At 40.9% G+C, this 21,086-nt stretch overlaps 1 protein-coding gene across 1 annotated transcript; it reads right to left on the bottom strand.

The window, feature by feature from the left end:
- Positions 1 to 3,479: 3,479 nt before the first annotated feature.
- On the bottom strand, positions 3,480 to 10,746 carry LOC105041705 (probable serine/threonine-protein kinase PBL3). Its single transcript, XM_010918704.4, has 6 exons — positions 10,461 to 10,746; positions 6,593 to 6,960; positions 6,361 to 6,496; positions 5,614 to 5,750; positions 5,401 to 5,524; positions 3,480 to 4,250 (listed from the first exon to the last, which is right to left on the bottom strand). The coding sequence occupies exons 1-6, from the start codon at positions 10,522 to 10,524 to the stop codon at positions 3,790 to 3,792; spliced, it is 1,290 nt and encodes a 429-aa protein (XP_010917006.1). The 5' UTR covers positions 10,525 to 10,746; the 3' UTR covers positions 3,480 to 3,789.
- Positions 10,747 to 21,086: the final 10,340 nt, after the last annotated feature.

Genomic DNA, 21,086 nt, shown 5'->3' with positions numbered 1-21,086 from the left:
AATTTATATAGTTATTATTTTTTAATATATATTTAATACTTATAGGTCATTTTTTTCGTTTAAAAATTTTATATGATAAAAATATTTTTTTTGAAAAAATTATAATATTCTATATTTATATTATGACATCCTGAATGCATAAGATGTCATTTTTTAAAAAAAAATAAAAATATTTTTATTATTAAAAATTTTTAAATGAAAAATTGACTTGCAGGTATTAAATGCATATTGAAAAGTGATTGGACAAAAATACTCCTCTCATATTATGATATCTTAGACTATATTATGACATCTTGAACTATATTACACCGCAAGATGTCATAATTTTTTTCAAAGAGCAGAAATATTTTCATCATATAAAATTTTTAAATGAAAAATCGATCTACAGACATTAAATATGCATTGAAAAATGGTGACTACGTGAATCAATCGGATGAGGTGGTGCACTTCATATCAGATTTTCTACACCACCTGTAGTGCACAAAGAATTTCTCATATGGTCAAAGCCTGAGCCAAACCTGGCATTATTTTTGCCGGGCACCTCTTAAGGTTGGTGATATTGTCGGAGTTGATTTTGTTATTTCTAAAACTATACATTGTAAATCTATGCTAATATATAATGCAAACTTTGGTAAATAATTGTTCCTATAGAGTAACATCTTGAAAAAAAAAAGTTACTATAAAGTCAAAATTCAAACCCTTCCTCTAGTAACCACACACAAAAAAAAAAAGAAAAAAGAAAAAAAAACCTAAATAGAAGCATACTAAACCACAATATGTTGGCAAGTTACGGTAAAAATTTTAAAAGAGTTATGCAGCCAATATGCAATAAACCAAGCAAATATGTTACATTTTCTTCTTTTTTGCATTTCAAGTCCCATGTCGAATACTTGTTTGAGAAACCCATCAGAGCCTTGTAATCAGATTGGGTGGAGAATATCGAATAATTTCTAATGAAAAGAGACAAAAAAGATGTTTGGTTGTGGGGAGTGGGGGTCTGAAATCGGAATGGATGACTTCCATTCCAACTCTTTGGTTGGGAGGAGTATCCATTCCGATTTCGATTTCAGGATGTAATGGGAATGACTCAATCTATATAGAACTCAATCCCTACTCTTCTTTTGTGGATTTAAATTTTCATTTTAATTTCGATTTTGGTCATGAATCAAACGTTTCGGAGGATTTGATCATTTCGATTCCAATTCCAAGCTCTTCAAATTTTTATTCCCATTTCGATTTCAATTACGAATCAAACAACCTCAAAATATAGCTGTTACTCAATCCATCTCGGCGTGAGGCCACGCATGAGGAATTTGATGCACTCCTTCGAAATGGTATTGGACCTTGGTGCATCGCTGCCGGCGTACGAATATTATAGGTTGCAAGTGGGTCTTAAACTTAAACAAATCCCTGCTGGGATAATAGAACGATATTATAAGGTATACTTAATTGCCTCGGTCTTTCACCAAAAATCTGTTGTTGACTACGGGATATCTACAGTCCCGTTCCCACACTAACAACCGTTCAAACTATTTTGGCATTGGCTATTTCTTCTCGTTGGCCAATTAGCCAAAGTTATGTTCAGAATGCCTTTTTACAGGAGTTTTTAGACGAGGACGTATATATGGTTCGGACTCTCAGTGTTGTGCGTTCACAATATCCCCTTCAGATTTGCGAGCTGCGCAAGGCTCACTCCATCGGTCCTTTTTTTTTTTTTTCCTTATACACCAACAGACCCATGGACTAGCAGTTAGGCTGAGATTTGGACATTCTTCTAAAAGATGAAGGTTGGGCGCCAACAAGTCCGATTCCTATAGAATATTCCCACAACAATATCCAAACAGGCCGTAAAAAGCGATATGAGAGCTCTCCGATACTTGAGATTTACATGGTTTGATATATTTTTTGCCATCATTTGTGTTATCAATTTATGCTCGACCATGCTTCTGATCATTAGGCTGCTATAAAGAGAATTTTGCATTATCTTAAGTTCACAATGAGCTTCTGTCTCCATTTTAGCCATTTCTCTCCAACTCTTCTAAGAATACAATGGAAATAGATTGGAATAGAAATTGAATTGGCTGTACCCTTCAACTTGTTTGGTTCGTAACTAAAATCAGAAGCAGAATCGAAAAGTCGATTAAATAGGGATACGAAAAATTAATTTTTTTAAAGTAAACTAAGTGGAATGAAATTTGAATATTAGAGAAGAGTCGAAATTAGATTTTGAAAAATTATAGCACTTCTACATCCTCCATACCACTTTCCCTACCCCTCCCAACCAAACATGTCATACGTGCCTTTTTCGATGTTGATTGGGCTGGCTGCCCTGATGATCATTGCTGAATTAGAAGCTTTGCAATTTCTCTAATTCCCAATTTAATCTTTTGGAGTTCTTGTAAGCAATTTCTTAATCAAGTATTGAAGCCGAGTATACGGCACTCACTAATACCGCAGCTGATTTAATATGGACTCGTAGCTTGTTCCATGAACTTACGCAATGGTTTGACAATATTGAGGCCGCTTATCTTTCTGCCAATCCCATCTTCCGTGCCCGAAAAAAGCACATAGCACTAGATATTCTCTTTTTCCATGAACCAGTGGCTGATGGTCTTCTTTATGTTCTATTCATCTCTTCTCAGGACCGGCTTGCTGAATTGCTGACCAAGCCTTTATCTGCCATCCGTTTCAAATTTCTCTAAGACAAGCTCAACTTTGCTGACACCTAGACCCACTTCCACTTGCAGGGGCGTCTTGGACTACATGAGGTTTGTTAATCTCAGCAGCCTCATTTGATCATAGTGGCAAGTTTTCTGCATCACTGAGAAATTCCTGAATTATTTTTGATTTCTCTCTTGATCAAATTATCTCCGTATTATTCTCCAAAAACAAATTCATCCAAAACGATTCAATTATTCTCGAGTTATGCACGAATTTTATGATTTATTGACGTATTCTTTCATTAACAGTTAAAATCTGTTGCAAATTTAACGCTAACAGTGATTCTTTTGCTAACATTTGTTGCTTTTGCCTTTCCCATATTTATGTTTAAATAAATAAATTTATAAATACTTCAGAAAAATCCTTTTTAAAGTTCTATTTTTTCTAATTCCTTGTTATCCGAACTCTTTTTTTTTTTTTTTGTGACGAATTTTCTGATTTTTTGCTCAATTCTAAACCATTACATTTCCCTCATCTCAACACCCAACAAAACTGAATGATAAAGATCAAAATCTTTCAGTCGTTCCAGACTGGATTCTGTATTTTATTTATTGCAACAAATTTAGTGGTCTTGTAACCAATCAGCAATTCATGATATATAGCACAAGAGCTCCTGGTGTTGACATGGAGTGAGACTCATCTCATTATTGAACCAAGGTTTTGAGCTTTTATCAGGTTCTGAAAACCTCGTATACGTGAACGAGAACCATCTTTGAAGAAAATAGAGGTGAGCTTACATAAAAGAGAAACAAATGATAAACAAGAAACTCGAGCTTTCTCTGCTATATAAATCTAGAAACACAACCATTGTAGGTCAACAAGAACATTTCTATTATCAAATAAAGCTACATAAACATCAATGCGCTGAAAGATAACAGGTTCTCCGATGAACAAAATTAACACTGCACTGTAAATGGGTAATGCGAAGTGCATTTTCCCCAGGACCTTACTCTCTTGAAGATGTAAGTTGCAGCATGTGAATTACCAGACATGAAGCAAACAAAAAATAATTAAGGCACATAGTATCAAATATACGCTGAAAATACCACTTGAATGTGCCTCTCTTGTTCAATGTACACGCGGCGACCGTTGACATGATGGCAATGGGGAACCACCAATTGTCGGCCGTCGTGGTGAAGTACGATGCCTCCTCATAGGTGATCTTGAAGTGGTACCAGAGGCTTTCCGTTTATCTGCTTGGGATTGCATCACTGCTGCGTTTCTTGGGTCTTGCAGCTCCTCCAGCGCGGCCAACACCTCAGACATTCGAGGCCGGAGTTTGGCCTCGCTGCCAATGCACTGCGAAGCAAGGTTGGCAACTGCATGGGCTCCTTTCTTTGGATATTGGCCCTCTAATCTTGAGTCCATGATCCGGTATAATTTGCGCTTGTCACCCAAATAGGGTTTTGCCCAGTCCGCAAGGTTCTGCTCTATGCCTACTTTTGTTTTGTCAAGAGCCCGACGTCCAGACAACAGCTCCAACAACACAACCCCAAAGCTGTAAACATCAGCCTTTGCAGAGAGGCGGCCTGTAATTGATGGAAATGTTAGATCTATTTCCTCAAGAGGTGGTCCTAATAAGACCACTTCATAATTTTATCTTTGCTATTAAATCATTTTAAGAGAAAACCCAAAGAGGAAAAGAAAAAAAAGAGGAGAAAAAATAAACATAGTTTCTATAACTAAAGCTATAGGAAAGCTTTGCAATCTCGGCACCGGCTCTTACACCGTTACCATCTTGATACAATGTCCATACAACCAGTATGGGGTTGGCTCAGCTTCCCATACTACATGCCTGTTCGATACTGGTGTGGTACTATGTCCTTGGCATGCACTGGTACGGACTGCTATGGTGTACCATGGCTATAGGTAATAGTACCAGTGGTAACCTAGCTGATTATGTGAAGTACTAAATGTTAAACATAGAGAAAGCCAAAAAGTGTAGAAGCTGCTGACAGAGGAACTGCAGATTTCTCAAACCATGCCATGTGTTAGCTTTAATATTACCTTTTCGAACTTGATTGTAGAAGAATTAATTGCTTATATTACAGAAAAGGCCCCTTGATGTGCTTGCATGTGGTGAGACTACAGAACTGTAAGATTTGTGGGACAAGTCGTAATAGTTTTGAGTCGATGAAGCAATTATTACTTGACCATCCTTCTGCCAAATCTCTTCAAATGAGAACTTTGTATTGAGCCTGGAATTTAAGCCTTATACTATGACCAAACTGTGAAACACGTTCCTTAAAAGGAAATAGCAGTGCCTTCCACCAAAAATATGGCATCTCATGTGACATTGCTAGAAATACCTGCCATCTTTCAAATTGAAAGATTTCCAATTGCAAAGGTGCGCAGACATAGTGTGATAAAAAATGGGTGTTTATTTAAAGGTTAATGCGGCCAAGCGACCGTAAGAAAGTTTGGTCTCTTGTTGGCTTTACATTTCTTCCTTTCCCATTCTTTGATTTCCTGTGCTGCAGATGGTCATCTGGGTGTCACTGAAAAGGTTCTCATATAATTTGAGAGAACAAATACTACAAAATTCGATAAATTATGTTTTTATCATTTAAATAATCACAAACAGAAAATAACTGATGATAATTATTATCTTAATGTGATTTACCAATATCCAAAAATGAGAAATCAACCATCAGTATTAGAAAATCAGAATTTACAGACCTGTTGCGATATATTCAGGAGCAGCATATCCATGAGTGCCCATGACTTGTGTGGAGACATGAGTTCTGTCACCAGTTGGTCCAGCTTTTGCCAACCCAAAGTCTGAAAGCTTTGCATTGAATTCCTGCATTTGAACAAAATAGGATGTAAGCTTTTTAACCCCATTTAGGTAGTTTATTTAGTCACTAGCTGTTCTCTCTTTCCACAGCATACCGAGTCAAGGAGGATGTTAGAGGCCTTAAAATCTCGATATATGACTTGTGATTCAGCATCATGCAGAAAAGAGAGTCCCCTAGCAGCTCCAATAGCAACTTTGATCCTTATTGCCCAAGGCAGTGGTTGTGAACCTCCTGAAAGGATCAATCAAGAAAACTTGTGTCAACACAAGAACCTCCTGAAAGGATCAATCAAGAAAACTTGTGTCAACACAAGACACATGCAAACAAAATAAATGCAGGAAGTTCTATCAAAGAATGTTGAAACAGCATGTTCACAACAGTTTTTGGTGTCCAATTCTCTAGGGAACATCAGCAAATAGCACGACATAGCAACGGAGGAAAGATCCACTACAACTATACTGTTAGTCCATTAGTGCATTCAAGGATAATTACTAGAACAATGATTGGGGAGTAAACCAATGAAAATGTGTAATGTACTGCTCCTGATACTGTACATGCAAATAATGGCATCACTAGCACAGACACATTATCACTACCAAGCTTTTCCAGTTCAACTCTTTAAGAGTTTAGAATTAGAGAGGAGGGAGGGAGAGAGGAGGGGTGGGGGGCCAGGGAGGGGGGTGTTGGTAGGCCAAATAGAGTCGAGAAGGTGATTATCATAGTCTCATTTATGAACCTTGCAACTGGAACCATCTACCTCACATGACACTACAGTTCATTGCACCGACCAAAAAATCAATAAGTAATACAATAATATATCTTGATACATTTTATGACGTACTTCTGAAAAGATGATTCTCCAAACTGCCTTTTGGCATGAATTCATAAACTAGAAGTCGGTTGTCACCCTCTGAACAGTAACCAATGAGCTTAACTAAATTTGGATGGTGAAGCTGGCCAAGATAGTTCACCTCTGTCTGCAACCATTAACAAAAAACACTCAAACATCAGGAAAAGTAATCAAAGAGATAAAAGAAAAAGGAAGTGAGCAACAAATATTTGGAAATACCCACCAGCCATTCCTTGTGGCCCTGGAAACCCTCCGGCTTAAGCTTCTTGACAGCAACAACCATACCGGTACCAGGCCTTGAAGCAGTTAAACTTTGTTCATCGATCCAACCTTTATAGACACAACCAAATCCTCCTTCCCCGAGAAGACTATCCGGACGGAAGTTTCTAGTGGCATTCTTCAGATCATTGAACGTGAAAGCCTTCAAATTTGAGGAGGACAATATCTCACCTTCTGTTAGTGGTGTAAGAAGACCCCCATTAGCAGTCCTCTCAGTATAAGAAGGCACAGTCAGGGTTGAAGGAGTTGAGTATGCTGTCAGTGTTGAAGGAGCTGAAGATGAACTTGCTTTGCTGGGGACTTTTGAGGGATCTGTTTTACCCAAAAAAAAAAAAAAAAATAGAAAAAAGAACAAGTGAGAAAGTATGACAAACCATTCTGTGATTGCAGTTGAAATTCAAGCAATCATTTCAGTATATTCACAGGAAAAAACATATCATGCTATCTTGTCACAAGAATGAGAACAATCACAATGTATCACAAGAATGAGAACAATCACAATGCAATTAATATATATCTCCCTAATGCAGAATATTGTGAATAGACCATGGACAGCAACAAAACATGTTTACAGTGCAATCATCCAGCTTATTTGAGGCTTTAGCTTGCATGTAAGTCATCAATCTGCTGAATTTTCAAAAGAATTGGAGCCAAGAGTGCAATGCATAAATCTGTGCCTCAAGAACTTTGCTTCCGAAAGACATTCAAGTACCTGATAAGTTTTTGACTCCTGAAGGGAATTTTGTGCTGTCAGCACTTAGCTTCCCCTCGTGAAATCCTGAGGGCTCTTGACTTCCAACAGGTTATAGGTCAGCCTCCAGTGAAATCTTTGTGGATAGGGCTTACGTAAATGATTTCAAGATCAACTTGGAGAAAATGGAGAGAGCAGAGCATGCAAGCATCACTCTAGTATGATAATCAAAGACAAGTTATATAGCAACTGATTCAATCATTAATTAAATGGCATTGCATTTGCGACAATCAGTCATTTTGTCTGGTCCAGAGTTCTATCATAGGAATTAGATGCCAAATCACCCTAAGAGTCTTTGAGTTTGGCATGACTGACATCCACGCAACAATTTCAGGAAGAGTGTTGACATTGAAAACTAAGGTGAAGGCTTCTTGTTATCGTGGACTCATCTATTTGTTTGGAATAAATCTGATAGATAATAACCACTTTTAGCAGGCATATAGATCTACTGCATGTGAAATTCCATGCATCATTATTACCACTTTTTCCAAAATAAAATTTCACAGGAATAATAAGCCAAATTTTACATCATATCCTGGTAAAGTTCTGTGTTACATGTCCAGATTCTGAATGAAAGACAACCAGAATTCATGAACTTTTCATATCCTAGTGCAAGTCAAATCAAAGTGAAATAAGAAACAAGACAATTCATGAAAACCTCAGCCAGTTCACATCATGAAAAAAATACATGATCAACTTGTTTTCTTCAAATAAAAATAACACAAGAGGCTGATTCACACGGTATAAAAGAAATCAAGACTTATAATCCAGAACTCAAGCTCAAGCTCATACTTGAAAGCAATACCAGAAACTAATTGAACAATATATGGACGTAGGCTTATGTTATTTGACTTTGAAGAACGCTTGCTTTTATTCATTGAATCTAGGTTCTCTAAAGCTGTGTTTGAATACAACAGTTAAGGTCTATTCAAATAGATTATAGACTGACAATTAAATTCAGAATATTAAAGGCCACAAACAGGCTTATGACCAAATAAACTGAATCTAGATTACATAAAAGCCTGCTTACAGAGACCTGATCAACAAGTGACTAGACCTGCTTTACCCTGGAAATCTGAAGTTATTCTTTTGGCACTTAAGCAACACTTTTCTAGGTTTACTTAGTCTTGGGAAATGAATAGTCACTCGAGACTCAGAAGTCTCCTCAAATCCCATAAGATGACTATGCTAAGAACCCATTCTCTCCATCTAGTGCACAGAAAGAAAGAGAAGAATCAGTGCCCAGCTTTTGGTACCTTTAAGAGCACTCTCTAGGCCATTATGGATGCACAGTTTTTGGTGTGCTTTATTAGTTCATTAAATTGAAAGCCCGCTGAAGTTAATGCTTCTCAGCTTCAACATTCCTAAGTTCAGGATCTTAGTGAAGTGCATAAAAAAGAATCTTGTGGCTAGCTACATCCAATGGAGCAGTTCTGTCGGAAACCATGCACATGAAGGGGATGACATATTGCTTTTTTTCTTAACATGGTCCTTCGATTAACATTCAGAGGATCTTTTTCCTTTTTCCTATCACAATCTTCACACCTTCTAACTATACTGCTTGACCGCAGGACAGGTCTCACTTGTCAGAAACAAATACATTATCTTGCTTCTATCCTAACACTTAGGACATATAAGACCAATCACTTTGTCAAGAACCAAAATTACAGTTCAGAATCCTTGCCTCACATTCCGGTAATGAAACAAACCTTAAAAGAAATGTCGTCTTCGATGCTTTTCTTACATATAAGAACTATGCCTTCTATTTTGGGAACCTATGCCATCATTGCAGTACAGAAAAAGCACATCAAAAAACTAACTGTTACTTCACCAACATACAAATTGAATTTTGACCATCTTGAAAATCTAAATCCTGGAAAGCTTGCAGAATATCCATGCTTTGCAACCTGAAGCCCCTAAATAAGCACAATTACAACCATCACCCTAACCATCAAAGACTCTTCTGAGCTAGTGAAGTCTAGATAATAAGTTAAACATGCAAAAACTATGCCAAAATGCAATAAATAATCTTTCTACACTGATACCTGACTATGGAAAATCAACACGAGCCCATGTTTGTTAATAGTCTAAACTGTCAAACCCCGCAAGAAGTCTGATCTAATGATTAAAATGTATACTTCAAATATGATATAGTAATCATTTGCTGTCAGAAGCTTAATACTTGCAGATAGGAGCCACAAAGATAAAGCACACTATTTCCATACAAAAAGAATGTAAAACTTTTAAGTCTAGAATCGGATGAGATAAGAAAAGAAACAGGATCTTCCAATCTGCAAGGCACAAACCATAGGATATAGTCTCCTATGATTCACCTCAGGAAAGCAGATATGGCAGAGGCGCAACCCAGTCTTCTTGAAAGCATCAACAACTCATCAACAAACAATTAAAATTTACATGAAACAAAAAGTGATAAAAAATTTCTATGCAGTAAAAGCTGAGGTTCAGAACTGAAGGTAGTTGTTAGCAAATAAGGCGGCCAAGATCATAGATACGGTTTTGATGGAGGACTGACAGGCAATCAGCAAAAGTTATTTCTCAAAACCACATAAGAAATCGAGAAAGCCAGAGTGATAACGGACAGGGAACCATGTTCGGCTCTTAAAAGATAATTCAAGTGCCTTTCTATTTACAGCCTCAAGACAAAATTATTTTATTACCATAAAATAAGATCCAAGGCCCAGTATTCCTACATTTTCAAGCCTTTCAGAAGAAAACCAAGGAACCAGAACCCAAAAAAACAAAAAAAAAAAAAATCCAAACCAAATGGCCAAACGTACAAACTTAAGCGGTACCTCAGTTTGTACAGAGGGTTCGCTGCAATCGAATCTATTAATCATGGAGGGAAAAAAAAAAAAAAAAAAGAAAACAAAGGAAAACAGAAACCTGTTCACTTACTACCAACGCCAAACACCCACATCCAACGCCCCAGAGACAAACAGAAAAAAGAATTCCAAACCAAATCCAAATCCCATACAGGAACAGCGGCAAGATGCCGGCTTTAAGCAACAAAACCCATCAGTAGTTCTAAAGAAGTACTCACAGGAAGCGTGCTGAGAATTCTGAGCGTTCTCCACTCTGGATGATGAGTTCAAGCAATTGCCCATGGCCGCCTCCGCAAAAAATCAGACACCCATCAAACAATCCAATTCTCCAACGAATACACCGAGCAAGAAAAAGCGCGCGGGTGACAAACAAAACAAAAAAAATCCGATTTTTCCGCTTTTATGGCTCCCCCCTCACCGGTTGGAAAGCGAGTAAAGGGAGGGAGGAAGGAGCTGGAAAAAGAGAGACGCAAAGAAACGAAACCAGTGGAAGGAGGTGTGAAAGAGAGAAGGGGGAGCCGAAAAGAATACGGTCTTGGGCCCCCTGGAAAACAAACAGACGAAGCCTGCGGCCTGTGGGCCCCTGCGTCCTCGACTCCAGCCGTTGGATTCCAGCGGGGCCTACCGGGGGATCTAGAAATGCCCTCATTTCTTCGCCGAAATCTCGGTACTGCCAGCTCTTTTTCACCGTCCTCGCTGCCGGCTTTGGTCCGCCATGACCACCATGTGCGGTAATAGCAGCAGCTTTGTCGTGGAGCGTTTAAGAATATTTTATTTATTTAATTATTCAGTTAATTTATTTATTTATATTTTATTTATTAATTTATTGCTTGATTGACTTATTTATCTATTTCTTTTATTTGTGCAGACTGTTTTTTTGGAACCACCGCTCCCCTGGCACATCTGAGTTCATGACCCTAAGACCCTTTGAATTAGTTTGGGGCTTTGCGGTAGGGTGCCTGTGGGATTATTTTATTTATTTGTTTGTTTGTTTGTTTGTTTAGGATAAATGCTCTCCTCAAGAAATTTAAATCTTGGTCTTTATCCAAGACAGGTGTGATGGGAGATGTCCGGATCTACAAGCCAGAGAATTTAATTAGAGATTTATTGGTAAGTATGTCGCTGTTCTTTCATTTGAAAAGATACAGATAATACCCTCTTGCGGAATTATTAAGACATTTGAATGTGCTTAGTCAGCTAATTTTAGCTTAGGTCATAGGATTCTCTTAGCTTACAAGGGATTTAAGAAAAAAAAAGTATAATTTTGTTTAATTTGGAGGGGTTGTTATTGAGGGAGCCCAGTTTACTACCTTTGTCATTCATTTTTTTTCTTCTTTTTTAATTTTAAGATTATGCACTGAGGAGGAAAATGAAAAGTTTACTATATATATAGATCTTCCTAAAATACTGCATTCATATGTGAAGAGAGAATAAAAAGACAAATTGATAGCAGATCCATAATATCAATTAATAAATTATTAGAATGTATAAGTTTATATGTTAGGATAATGGTGCACCGATAATAAACAAGTGCGGTGAAAATTGAAATAAACAAATTATTCTATTATGTAAAAATATATCTATTAACACTGTTAGATAAAAAAATTAATAGGATAGGTATTATTGGAAAATAGAGTGGTCTGAAAATACTACCTAAATTATAATTTCTGAATGATGAATATGCAAGAAGCCATATTTCTAAAGATATATACATTAAAAAAAAAAATCTATAATCATAGTACAGATAAGTCTCTCTTCAATTATCTTAAAGTAGTTCCTTCATCCTGCCTTCTTTTTCAAAAAAAAAAAAAATCCCAACGTCTTACAGTTAAAAAGAAGGCATGAGAAATTTACTAGCTTAATACAACAGTTCCATAAAAATGATATAAAGAAGACAAATTAAGCTTTTAGAAATTAACTTTTTTCTAGCAAATATTCTTGTCCAAGGGTACCAGCGTGTCGAACACGTTTCTTCAAACGATATGATAGAAAAGAAAAACATGAAAGGTGGGCCTCAGGACACAAGAAACTAATAATTGGTAGCAATCATATGATACAAGTTTTTCCATTGGTTGCCAATGCGTAAAAATTTTAGTGGCTAAAGTTGCCTCTACGATTATAATGCGACCATCTAAAGCTTTTTTTTTTTTTTTTTCCGGTGAAGTATCTAAAGCCTTTTCGGTAGCTTTGAATTGTGATGCTTCTACTACCAGAAGAAAAAAAAAATTGTGATGCTTCCACCGGTTTACAAATTTAATATTCACTGCCATAATTATAAAAATAATATATATATATATATTTTTTAAGATAGAAACGAAGAAAAAAAAAAGAAAAGAACAACATGGTCCATTAGCTGTAAGTTGAAACACATTTATCAAATATTTATTGTAGCCTTCAATATGTAGTCTTTTTCTATGTGATTATAATAAATTATTATTTTCATCGTATGCATTGCACAAGCACCATGCATCATTAATTTAGGTTGCATTTGGTTAGCTATTAAAAAAATATTTTTTATTTTTTAATTTTTTAAAAATAAAAAATAAAAACAATGAACATCATGAAAAATAAAAAATTAAAATTAAAATAATTATTTTTATATGCAAAGTAAAAATTTTTACTTTTCAAAATTTACTTTTCTATTTTTTTTGCTCCCTCACGTCTAAAACGTCAAATGAAAAAGTAAAAAACTCAAATCCTTCTTTCTCATCAGGCTCTTCATCTCCTCATCCCTTTCTTCTTTCCTTTTTGAATCCTTCTTCCTCGTCGAGATCTTCATTTGCCATCTCCAAATATTATTTTTTGCTTTATAGTAACGTAGTAATGTAATATATTTTTTATTTTTATTTAATAATAAAAAAATTAAAAATATTTTTTTAAAAAAATTAAAAATTAAAATATATAATCAAATACATCCTTAGCATTTTATTGATGATTTTAATTTTATACACAAATGCTTCGACGACACAATGCACACGGCCGGAGAACATGGAAAGCAATTCAATTACGTTCTTTCACATAAATCCCATGGTTTAGCGAACAACATCCATCTCCGCCGTGTTTCATGCACATATTATGTGAAAATACGTTCTTTTTCAGAATAACTATTTAGGAGCACAACGAATAATCTAAACATTATATATTGTTCATGTAATTTTTTAGTTATTTGACCGTGGGACGTCTCTCCTTTGCACCATTAAAACTAGCACCTCTGCCCTGTTATAATGACTATGTCAACTAATTTTTATAATATTTTGCAACGAAATCCTCATAACCTGTGGGTTTGACTTCTCTTCGCGAAAGCTATCTTCCCCATAATATATTGCAATGACCACGTCAATCGCTTGTCATAATCACTCCGATTAGTACGATATATGGTGATATCATTGGTCACCGCAAAATGGGACAGCTGGGTCAAATATTTGTGTGACAGAAATGCGACGAGTTCACGAATTACCGGTGGGAATTTTGCCCTGGGAGAAAGGTCATTGCAAGGACTTCTTAGGACCCTTCACAGATTAAGAAGTTTCATGGTAATTAGATTAAACACGGGACATGCATATATAACACGTTGGAGGACTATTACTCAGAAAAAAAAAAACACGTTGGAGGACTAAATAGACCTTTGGGTACGTCGTATCAGGAGCTCACATGTAACCAAGTCAGAGATGGTGAATGGTTTGGTTGCGGCATCGGATAAGGAAGTGCCAACACATCCTTTGGGCCAAACCCCATGGACCAAGGCTGTTGAGAGCCAAGAAAATGGGCAGAAGAGGATAAAAAGGAGACCTGGGGACCAGTTTCCGGGGACTTAAAGAAGGCCATGTGGAGTTGTGAGAGGGTGGCGTATGCTTGTTGGTGATTAATTTGAAGCTTCGGCGAGTGTAGAACAAGGGAGTCGTGTGAGATTTGGCAAGGTTATTAGAAGTGTCATTCTCTAACGTCATCTAGAGGTTAGAGAGTATTGGGGAAAAACGCCTGGACCTTTTCTATGCATGACGGCATTAGTGCGTTAGTGTATAATATGAAAGGATTAATGCTGATTCAACCGGTCAGAGAGACAAGTCAAGCATTAGGTAGGTATTGCCACCCTTACATGAATGCACCACTAACGCTAACCTGGTGACAAAGCCATTCTCATGTATCTGATTGATCTTTCCGATTTAAGTCAAACCTCGTGCTGCACTGTTCCGTAATCCGAGTTCTTTACATACTCACCTCATTTAAGCTATAGCATCCTAATCATGTTCAATCCAAATAGGCTCGTGCTACACTGTTCCATTATCCAAATGAGCCATGGACCGAATCTACCATTATACGATTTGAAACATCCGAAAAGTATCACAAATTCAATTATAAAGAGTATGATTGGTCCATGAATCAATCCAGATAGACTCATGTTGGGGGGTATTTTCTAGTCCACATGAATTATTGATCGGATCCATTCTAATATTATTTGTAACAATTCAGAACTGCATTCAATTAAAAGGCAAATCAAATGATCTTATTTAAATTTTTTGATTTTACATAAATATTCAATTTATATTTAATGCATGATCAATGTGGGACTAAACACACATCGAGAGACAGTACAATCAAGATTTTTTTTACAAATAATTATGTCTAAACTATCAATTTAGTTTCCAACAAGAAAGAGGCTCCCGCAAGCCTACTTAGTATTATGCTAGAACAGTGATACTAATAATGAATTCTCTTAGTATCATGGGGCCATCACTCAAGCCTTCCTAACTATAGAGGTTAAGGTTGAAGTCTGGAAGCCTGGTGGAAACCGGTATGCAGAAACCCTCAGAACTGTGGTCGTAGCCAGCCACCTTCTGTAGCTTGTCCCTACCTGTAGGGTCCAATCCAGCCTCGTTAATTTCCAAGGAGTCTCTGAATTCAAAAAAAGGATAAGCTACATATCTTTTGTACAAAAGCCACATTTAGTATATTAATCCCTACAATGAGTATAAAACTTTCAACTTTTGATGCTACGCTCATCTTCCATATCTTCATCCATGCCATTCCTCATTTTCCCTGAACCTGCCAACATGAAAGCAGAGAAATGTGTGGATGGATTCGGGTAGCCCACAATCTGATACTGATACTTTTGGGGTCCCAAACCGACCGTATCTATTATCAGTATAAGCGACAGGGATGCTCGGAATCTTACTAGTAATCTAAAGATTGAGCATCTTCCTAATTTAATCCTCTTCACTTGGTTATTGTCAATAAGATCACTCCCCTGAACCTAATTAGTCTTGGACCCATCACCAATGCACACCCTTGGACTTAACCAAAAAAAAAAAAAAAATGCACACCCTTGGACCTTAATTCCTTGGTCAGCATCATGCGTTTCTGATGTTGATGTCATTCCAAGGAGAAATTTAACCACATTTTATCTGGAACCAACATAGTCCAGATGGAATTCTTATTTTGAGGAAGTTCTAAAACATGATGCTGGATCGTAGCATGCATAGCATGATGCTTCATCATAAGATTATTAAATTAATTGTCATGCTAATTTGGCTCTCTTTTTTTTTTTAATGACAGAAATTTATTTAGCATTTCAGACTATTAGAAATGGTAGAGATAATAAAAGATTCAGATGAAATAAAAAATACACAACGATGACACCATTTAATGCGTTAGACTATGAATTTTGAATAAAGTTACTGAAGTGTTTCTAATTCACAAGGCACATGATTTAAAAGAAATAGCAAAAAAAAAAAAAAATGTTTCTAAGAAAACTAATTAGATTGACAATTGTACATCTTATTAGATTATCATTTCCATTGTCTACAGGTTCACCCTATACCAACAATTTCAAAATTCAGAAAACCTTTCTTGTGTTAGCTTTAAAAAAATGGGCTATCTTGATCACCACCTCTACAATCAATCGAAAGCATGTTTAGTGTTCAAAGTGAAGGCCCAGCTGAGATCCCATAAAACTCATTGACCAGAGAAAAGATGATGAGGACCAGAAAGGTGCATGGCAAGTCACCAGTCACAAAATTCCCACCTTTCAGACTTTGCTAGGATCGTAAAGCAAGCAATGACCACCTCCCCCTGTGCTTTGTGGGACAGACCTCAAAGGCAAGCATCCCCTTAAAAAATATCAGCTCGTTTGTGATTCCAATGAGAAGTCACACTCATACAGCAGAGACTCAACAGCATAAAGGTACCTGGTGCTGCATAAACAATCGTCTGGTGACCATATTTTTAACATTTTGATGGTACGATAAGTTAGGTAACAAACACCCAGCTCAAATGGTTGGTGGGGCAAGCGACCCCTCTTCAATTAATAGAAAAAGAGCGACTCCTCTTTAAATTAATAAAAAAGGACAAGGAACAGTAGGCTTAATAATGATTAATGATGTATCTCCAAGCCATTATGCGGTGGAAAAGATAAGGTGCAACGACTTGGTCAAAATCTTCGTCATCCAAATGCTTAGATGTTCTGATGTGAAAACTTTAGTGGAGGGTCGATGGAGAAAATAGGTATCGTGAGGCGAAGAATGAGAGATATTGAAGGGAGTTGGAGACTGTTATGGTCAATTTTCTCATCGTCTGATTGTCGAGAGTGAGCATCTACAAAAAAAATTCATACTGACCGAAGATGGCTCCGACAAGGATCCTCCGACGGTCAAGTCAGAGAGGAACTAGGCAACAGTAGAAAAGAATCAAGAAGCTCAGTGAGAGACAGTGAGAGAGCGAGAGCTAGAGAGGAAGAGTTCAGGGGTTTCGAAAGGAACCTCCTTCAGCACTGTTGCCCTTCCCATTTTATAGTAGAGTGCGGCATGATGCCGTCATTTACGGCGCAGACAATGGGAGAGTTGTCAAATCGTCGGAGACTGTCAGAGTCATCGTGGAGCTGTCAAGTCGCCGTGGGACTGTCAAATCATTAGGGTTGACCCATGCCTCAGGTGGGACAATGTACCAGAGCGGCTACTCCGCACGCCTTTGTCAGGGTGGCGGCCCACAGCAGTCGTACGACATTCGGAGGAACCAACCGACTGTACGCCGGCGTCTGGTTGAGGAATGTCGGATGAAAGCCCAGGGATCCTCCGACGGATAGTCGGGGGCGTTGCGGGAGTCGGATATCGGGTTCCACAGTTTGGCCAGTCGGAAACGGAGAGGGTCTGCCTGACCGACATATATTCGGTTGGGCGGCGTCGGCAGTCGTCGGTCGGTGCAGTCGGTAGAGTCGGGTGCCGGTCAGGCGGGCCCGACGGTGAGTCGGCATGAGAGGGATCGGTCGGCATATCCCAACAGTTGCTCCCCCCCTCCTGAGTCGGATGGTGTGCTGGCCAGCGTCCTTGCGTGGCCAGCGGCGTCGGACGAAAGGAGTGGATATCCATCGCATTAAGTCCTGACTCTGATGACCGTACCGTTGGTTGGTCCGGTGTCAGGCGTCTTATGAGTGTCAGACGTCCCGTCCTGTCGGTGTCAGGCGTCTCGTCCTGTCGGTGTCAGGCGTGTCGTCCCGTCGGTGTCGGACGTCCTGTCCCATCGGTGTCAGGCATCTCGTCTCGTCGGTGTCGGACGTCCTGTCCCGTCGGTGCCAGGTGTCTCGTCGGGAATGAAAACTGTCATTTTTGCCGTCTCTTCGGGAACGCGAAATGACACGGCCTTTCCGCCGCATGGCAGGTGGCCATTGGGCCGGATCCGCTCAAGCGGATGGAGGTGACGTGGCTCGATTTGAGGGCAGGTGCATCGGACCGTCGGGCCGAAGGAGGGCCCAAATGTCACCACGTGTCACGATCTGGGAGATCCTCACTGGTCGTGCTTTCATCTCGGCCGTCGGGGGGTGCTATATATACAGGGTCACCTGCATCCGAATTTTCACTTTTCAAACTTACTGTCGAAACTCTGGTTGAGCGGTCCCTTGCCTCAGGTAACTGTCCCCGTTTTCCCCTCTCAGAAAATTTTTTTTCCCTAGGAGCCTTCATCGTTGTCCTTCGTCTTCTTCCTTGCTTCCTCATGGTCCTCTTCCTTCTTCTTCTTATTCTCTGACTTCTGTTCCAGCGTAATGGTTAGAACATCTCCACGAGGAAGTCGGTCGGGGAACCCGACTGACGATTCTTGGTCGACCCCGGAGGTGGAGGTCTCTTCACTTTCGAGGTCGAATGTTGATCGACTCCGGGAGCAGTACTGTGTCCCGGAGCAGTTTCAGCTGTTCGCCCCTGGAGCCAATGGTCGGGTTAACAACCCGCCTGAGGGCCAGGTGGCCTTCTACGTCGAGGACCTCCGGGCCGATCTTCGCTTCCTGATTTCGGAGTTCGTTCGGAATGTGCTGGATTACTACGGGCTATGTCCGGCATAACTTGTGCCGAACTCGGTCCGGCTGGTAGTCAGCTTCGCCCTGTTGTGTCGATTTTTGCCGACCAACCCTCGAATTTCACTCTTTCGAGCCTTTTTTGTTTTTCGACCCCACCCTAAAACCCGAGGGTGGTGGTATTTCAATCCTCGAAAGGGTCTCTCCTTCATCACCGATCTTCCATCGTTAATTCATGGATGGAAGAACCAGTTCTTCTTCGTCTCTTCTTCCGTCCCTTGGGGGTTTCCTACCCATTGGGGGGACCCCCGAACCCAACCAAACGAGAACAGTCGGGTGGAGGCCGGGGATCGAAAAGACTTCCACCGTCTGAAGGATATCTCGGTGCTGAAGCAGAAGGAGCTCGTCACCGAGCAGGCCCTGTACGACGTCGGTCTCAGCTCGATTCCTCGCCTAGGTCTGTGTTTTTGCTGTTGTTGTTTTTTTTTTCGATGTTGATCATCTGTTGTCGTTGCAGATATACCGCCAAAGATGAGGTTGACGGAAGCCGACATCCGACAGCATGCGGCACGGAAGAGGCCGGCGTAAGGGGCCGAACCATCGCGGCCTCCCAAGAGGCCTCAGGTAGCTCCGTCGAGCGAGCCGGCTGGGGTGGAGGCGGGGCCCGGCTCCGAACGGGCGTTGGACCAGGAGCTGGTCATTGCACTGTCAGTGCCGACAGTGCCCGTTGAAGTCCCGTCCGAGGAACCATCGGTCGAGGGAGCAGCCTCACCCGAGGGACGGGCGGTCGAGGAATCGGTCGAGGGTGTGCCGGCTGCTCAGCCGGCAGAAGAGGTTCGGAAAGGGGCGCGCGAGCCCGAACAACCTGCGTCGGCGGCTGCCGCACCTTCGGGAGGGACCCAGTCAGGCTCGAGCATGCCCTCCCTTTCCGATGTCAGGGCCTGGGTGTCCGCACGGGGGAAGGCCCCGATGGCATCCGACGACGACAGGAGGTCGGCCGGTGGCGGAGCGTCGACCGACTCCCTGTTTCCCGAAGGGGCGTCGGCCCTGGCCAACCATGACTTGGCCAAGAGGCTATGCCAGGCGCTTATCCTTCTGGCCGACGTCGAGGTCATGAAGAATCAGCGGATATCTGACATGCTGTCCTCCTTCTACCCGACTATGATCCGGGTAAGTCTTCCTCCTTTTCGCTTTCGTTATCGTTTTTCATAAGTTCGGTCTTCTGACGGTCGGCTTTGTTTTTTGCAGCTGATTTATAACATATTCGAGCTGGAGGCCGGATATCGAAGGTTCGACGATCTGCGCACGGCCTGAAAGGATAAGGCCATGGCTGCCGAGGCTGATAGGGTCATACTAGTCGACCAGCTGCAGCAGTCGGTCGACCGGGAGGCCCGACTTGAGGGAGAGATCTCCCGCCTCACTGAGGAGGTCTCCCGACTCACAGGCGCTCTGGCTGCTTCGGGGACCGAGTTACAGTCGGCCCGGGATGACGCCAAGCGGAAGTCCCGCACCGTTCGCCGGCTGCGCCATGAGCGGGACGACTTCGTCAAGGAACTCAAGGCCGAATGCGAGCAGCTCTGAATAAGCTTAGGGAACCTCGCTAAGGCTGAAGAGAACCTGTCCACCGCTCAGGCTGACGTGGACATAGCAAGGGTGGAGACGGAGTCGGCAAAAGAAGCCATGGGTCGGGCCGTGGAGGACTTCCGCGACTCTGAGGAGTACCGGGAGGAACTTTTGGAAAGCGGTTTCCTCTCGTACCGAGTGGGGTACGAGGATGCTCGGGAAGCCGTCCGGAGCTTGTATCCGGAGCTCGACCTCAGTAGCATCATCCCGCCAGAGTCGGAGGCCCAAGCTGCGGAGGAGATGGCTGACCCGTCGTCGGGAGATCGCACCGCCATGGTGGAGGCCGACGCAGACCAGTCTACCGAAGGCCAGGCGGCTCCGACTCCCGAAGCGGCCCCGACCCTTGAAGCCCGAGTGGATGCGCCGACTGCCCCCAATCTTCGCCCGATAGAGGAAGCCGACTCCGGGGATTAGTCGGTCTTTTGTTTTTACTTTTGCTCGGTACACTTGTAATCGGGCTTTGGCCTAATTTTGTAAACTTAGCTCAAGCTCCAATGAAATCAAAATTCTTTTTAACTTTGACCTTTTTCTCTGTCTCTATGTATCCTGGGATGTGTCTTGTGTGATTCATCGAAATGCTTTTGAATGCGTAAGTCGTGAGCCCAACGTATTAGTTAGGACGTTCGGTAGGATCCTAGGTAACGATCTGGAATAGTCAGTAGTGCGCGCCATGGCAAAGGTAGAGCAAACTCCTCCGACTTTAGATTAGCCTCCCGACTGTCGTATGACCCGACAGTCAAGAGCTTAAGTCGAACGCCCGTCACTCAGACGTGAGTCGGGCATGTTCGTCGAGTCGAAGGTCGGAGTCGGGTGTACGTCGCCTGGACGAGAGTCGGGCTTGTTCGTCGAGTCGAAGGTCGGCCGACCTTCGGACATAGCCCGATGACTCGATCATTCCGTAGGGTCGAATGTCGTCCGATGCGTTCAGTCGGATGGCGTCCGA

Source organism: Elaeis guineensis, chromosome 3 (genome assembly GCF_000442705.2).
Source record: "Elaeis guineensis isolate ETL-2024a chromosome 3, EG11, whole genome shotgun sequence".
Lineage (NCBI taxonomy): Eukaryota > Viridiplantae > Streptophyta > Magnoliopsida > Arecales > Arecaceae > Elaeis > Elaeis guineensis.
The sequence above is the reverse complement of the archived record's forward strand: the minus strand, read 5'-3'. Positions and strand labels throughout refer to the sequence as shown.

Excerpts from the sequence above, each read along its gene's own strand:
- LOC105041705 (XM_010918704.4), bottom strand. The coding sequence starts at position 10,524 with ATGGGCAATTGCTTGAACTCATCATCCAGAGTGGAGAACGCTCAGAAT. Across the intron at positions 6,497-6,592 it reads AGGGCCACAAGGAATGGCTG|ACAGAGGTGAACTATCTTGG; the intron begins GTGGGTATTTCC and ends TAATGGTTGCAG. Across the intron at positions 5,751-6,360 it reads GGAGAATCATCTTTTCAGAA|GAGGTTCACAACCACTGCCT; the intron begins GTACGTCATAAA and ends TGATCCTTTCAG.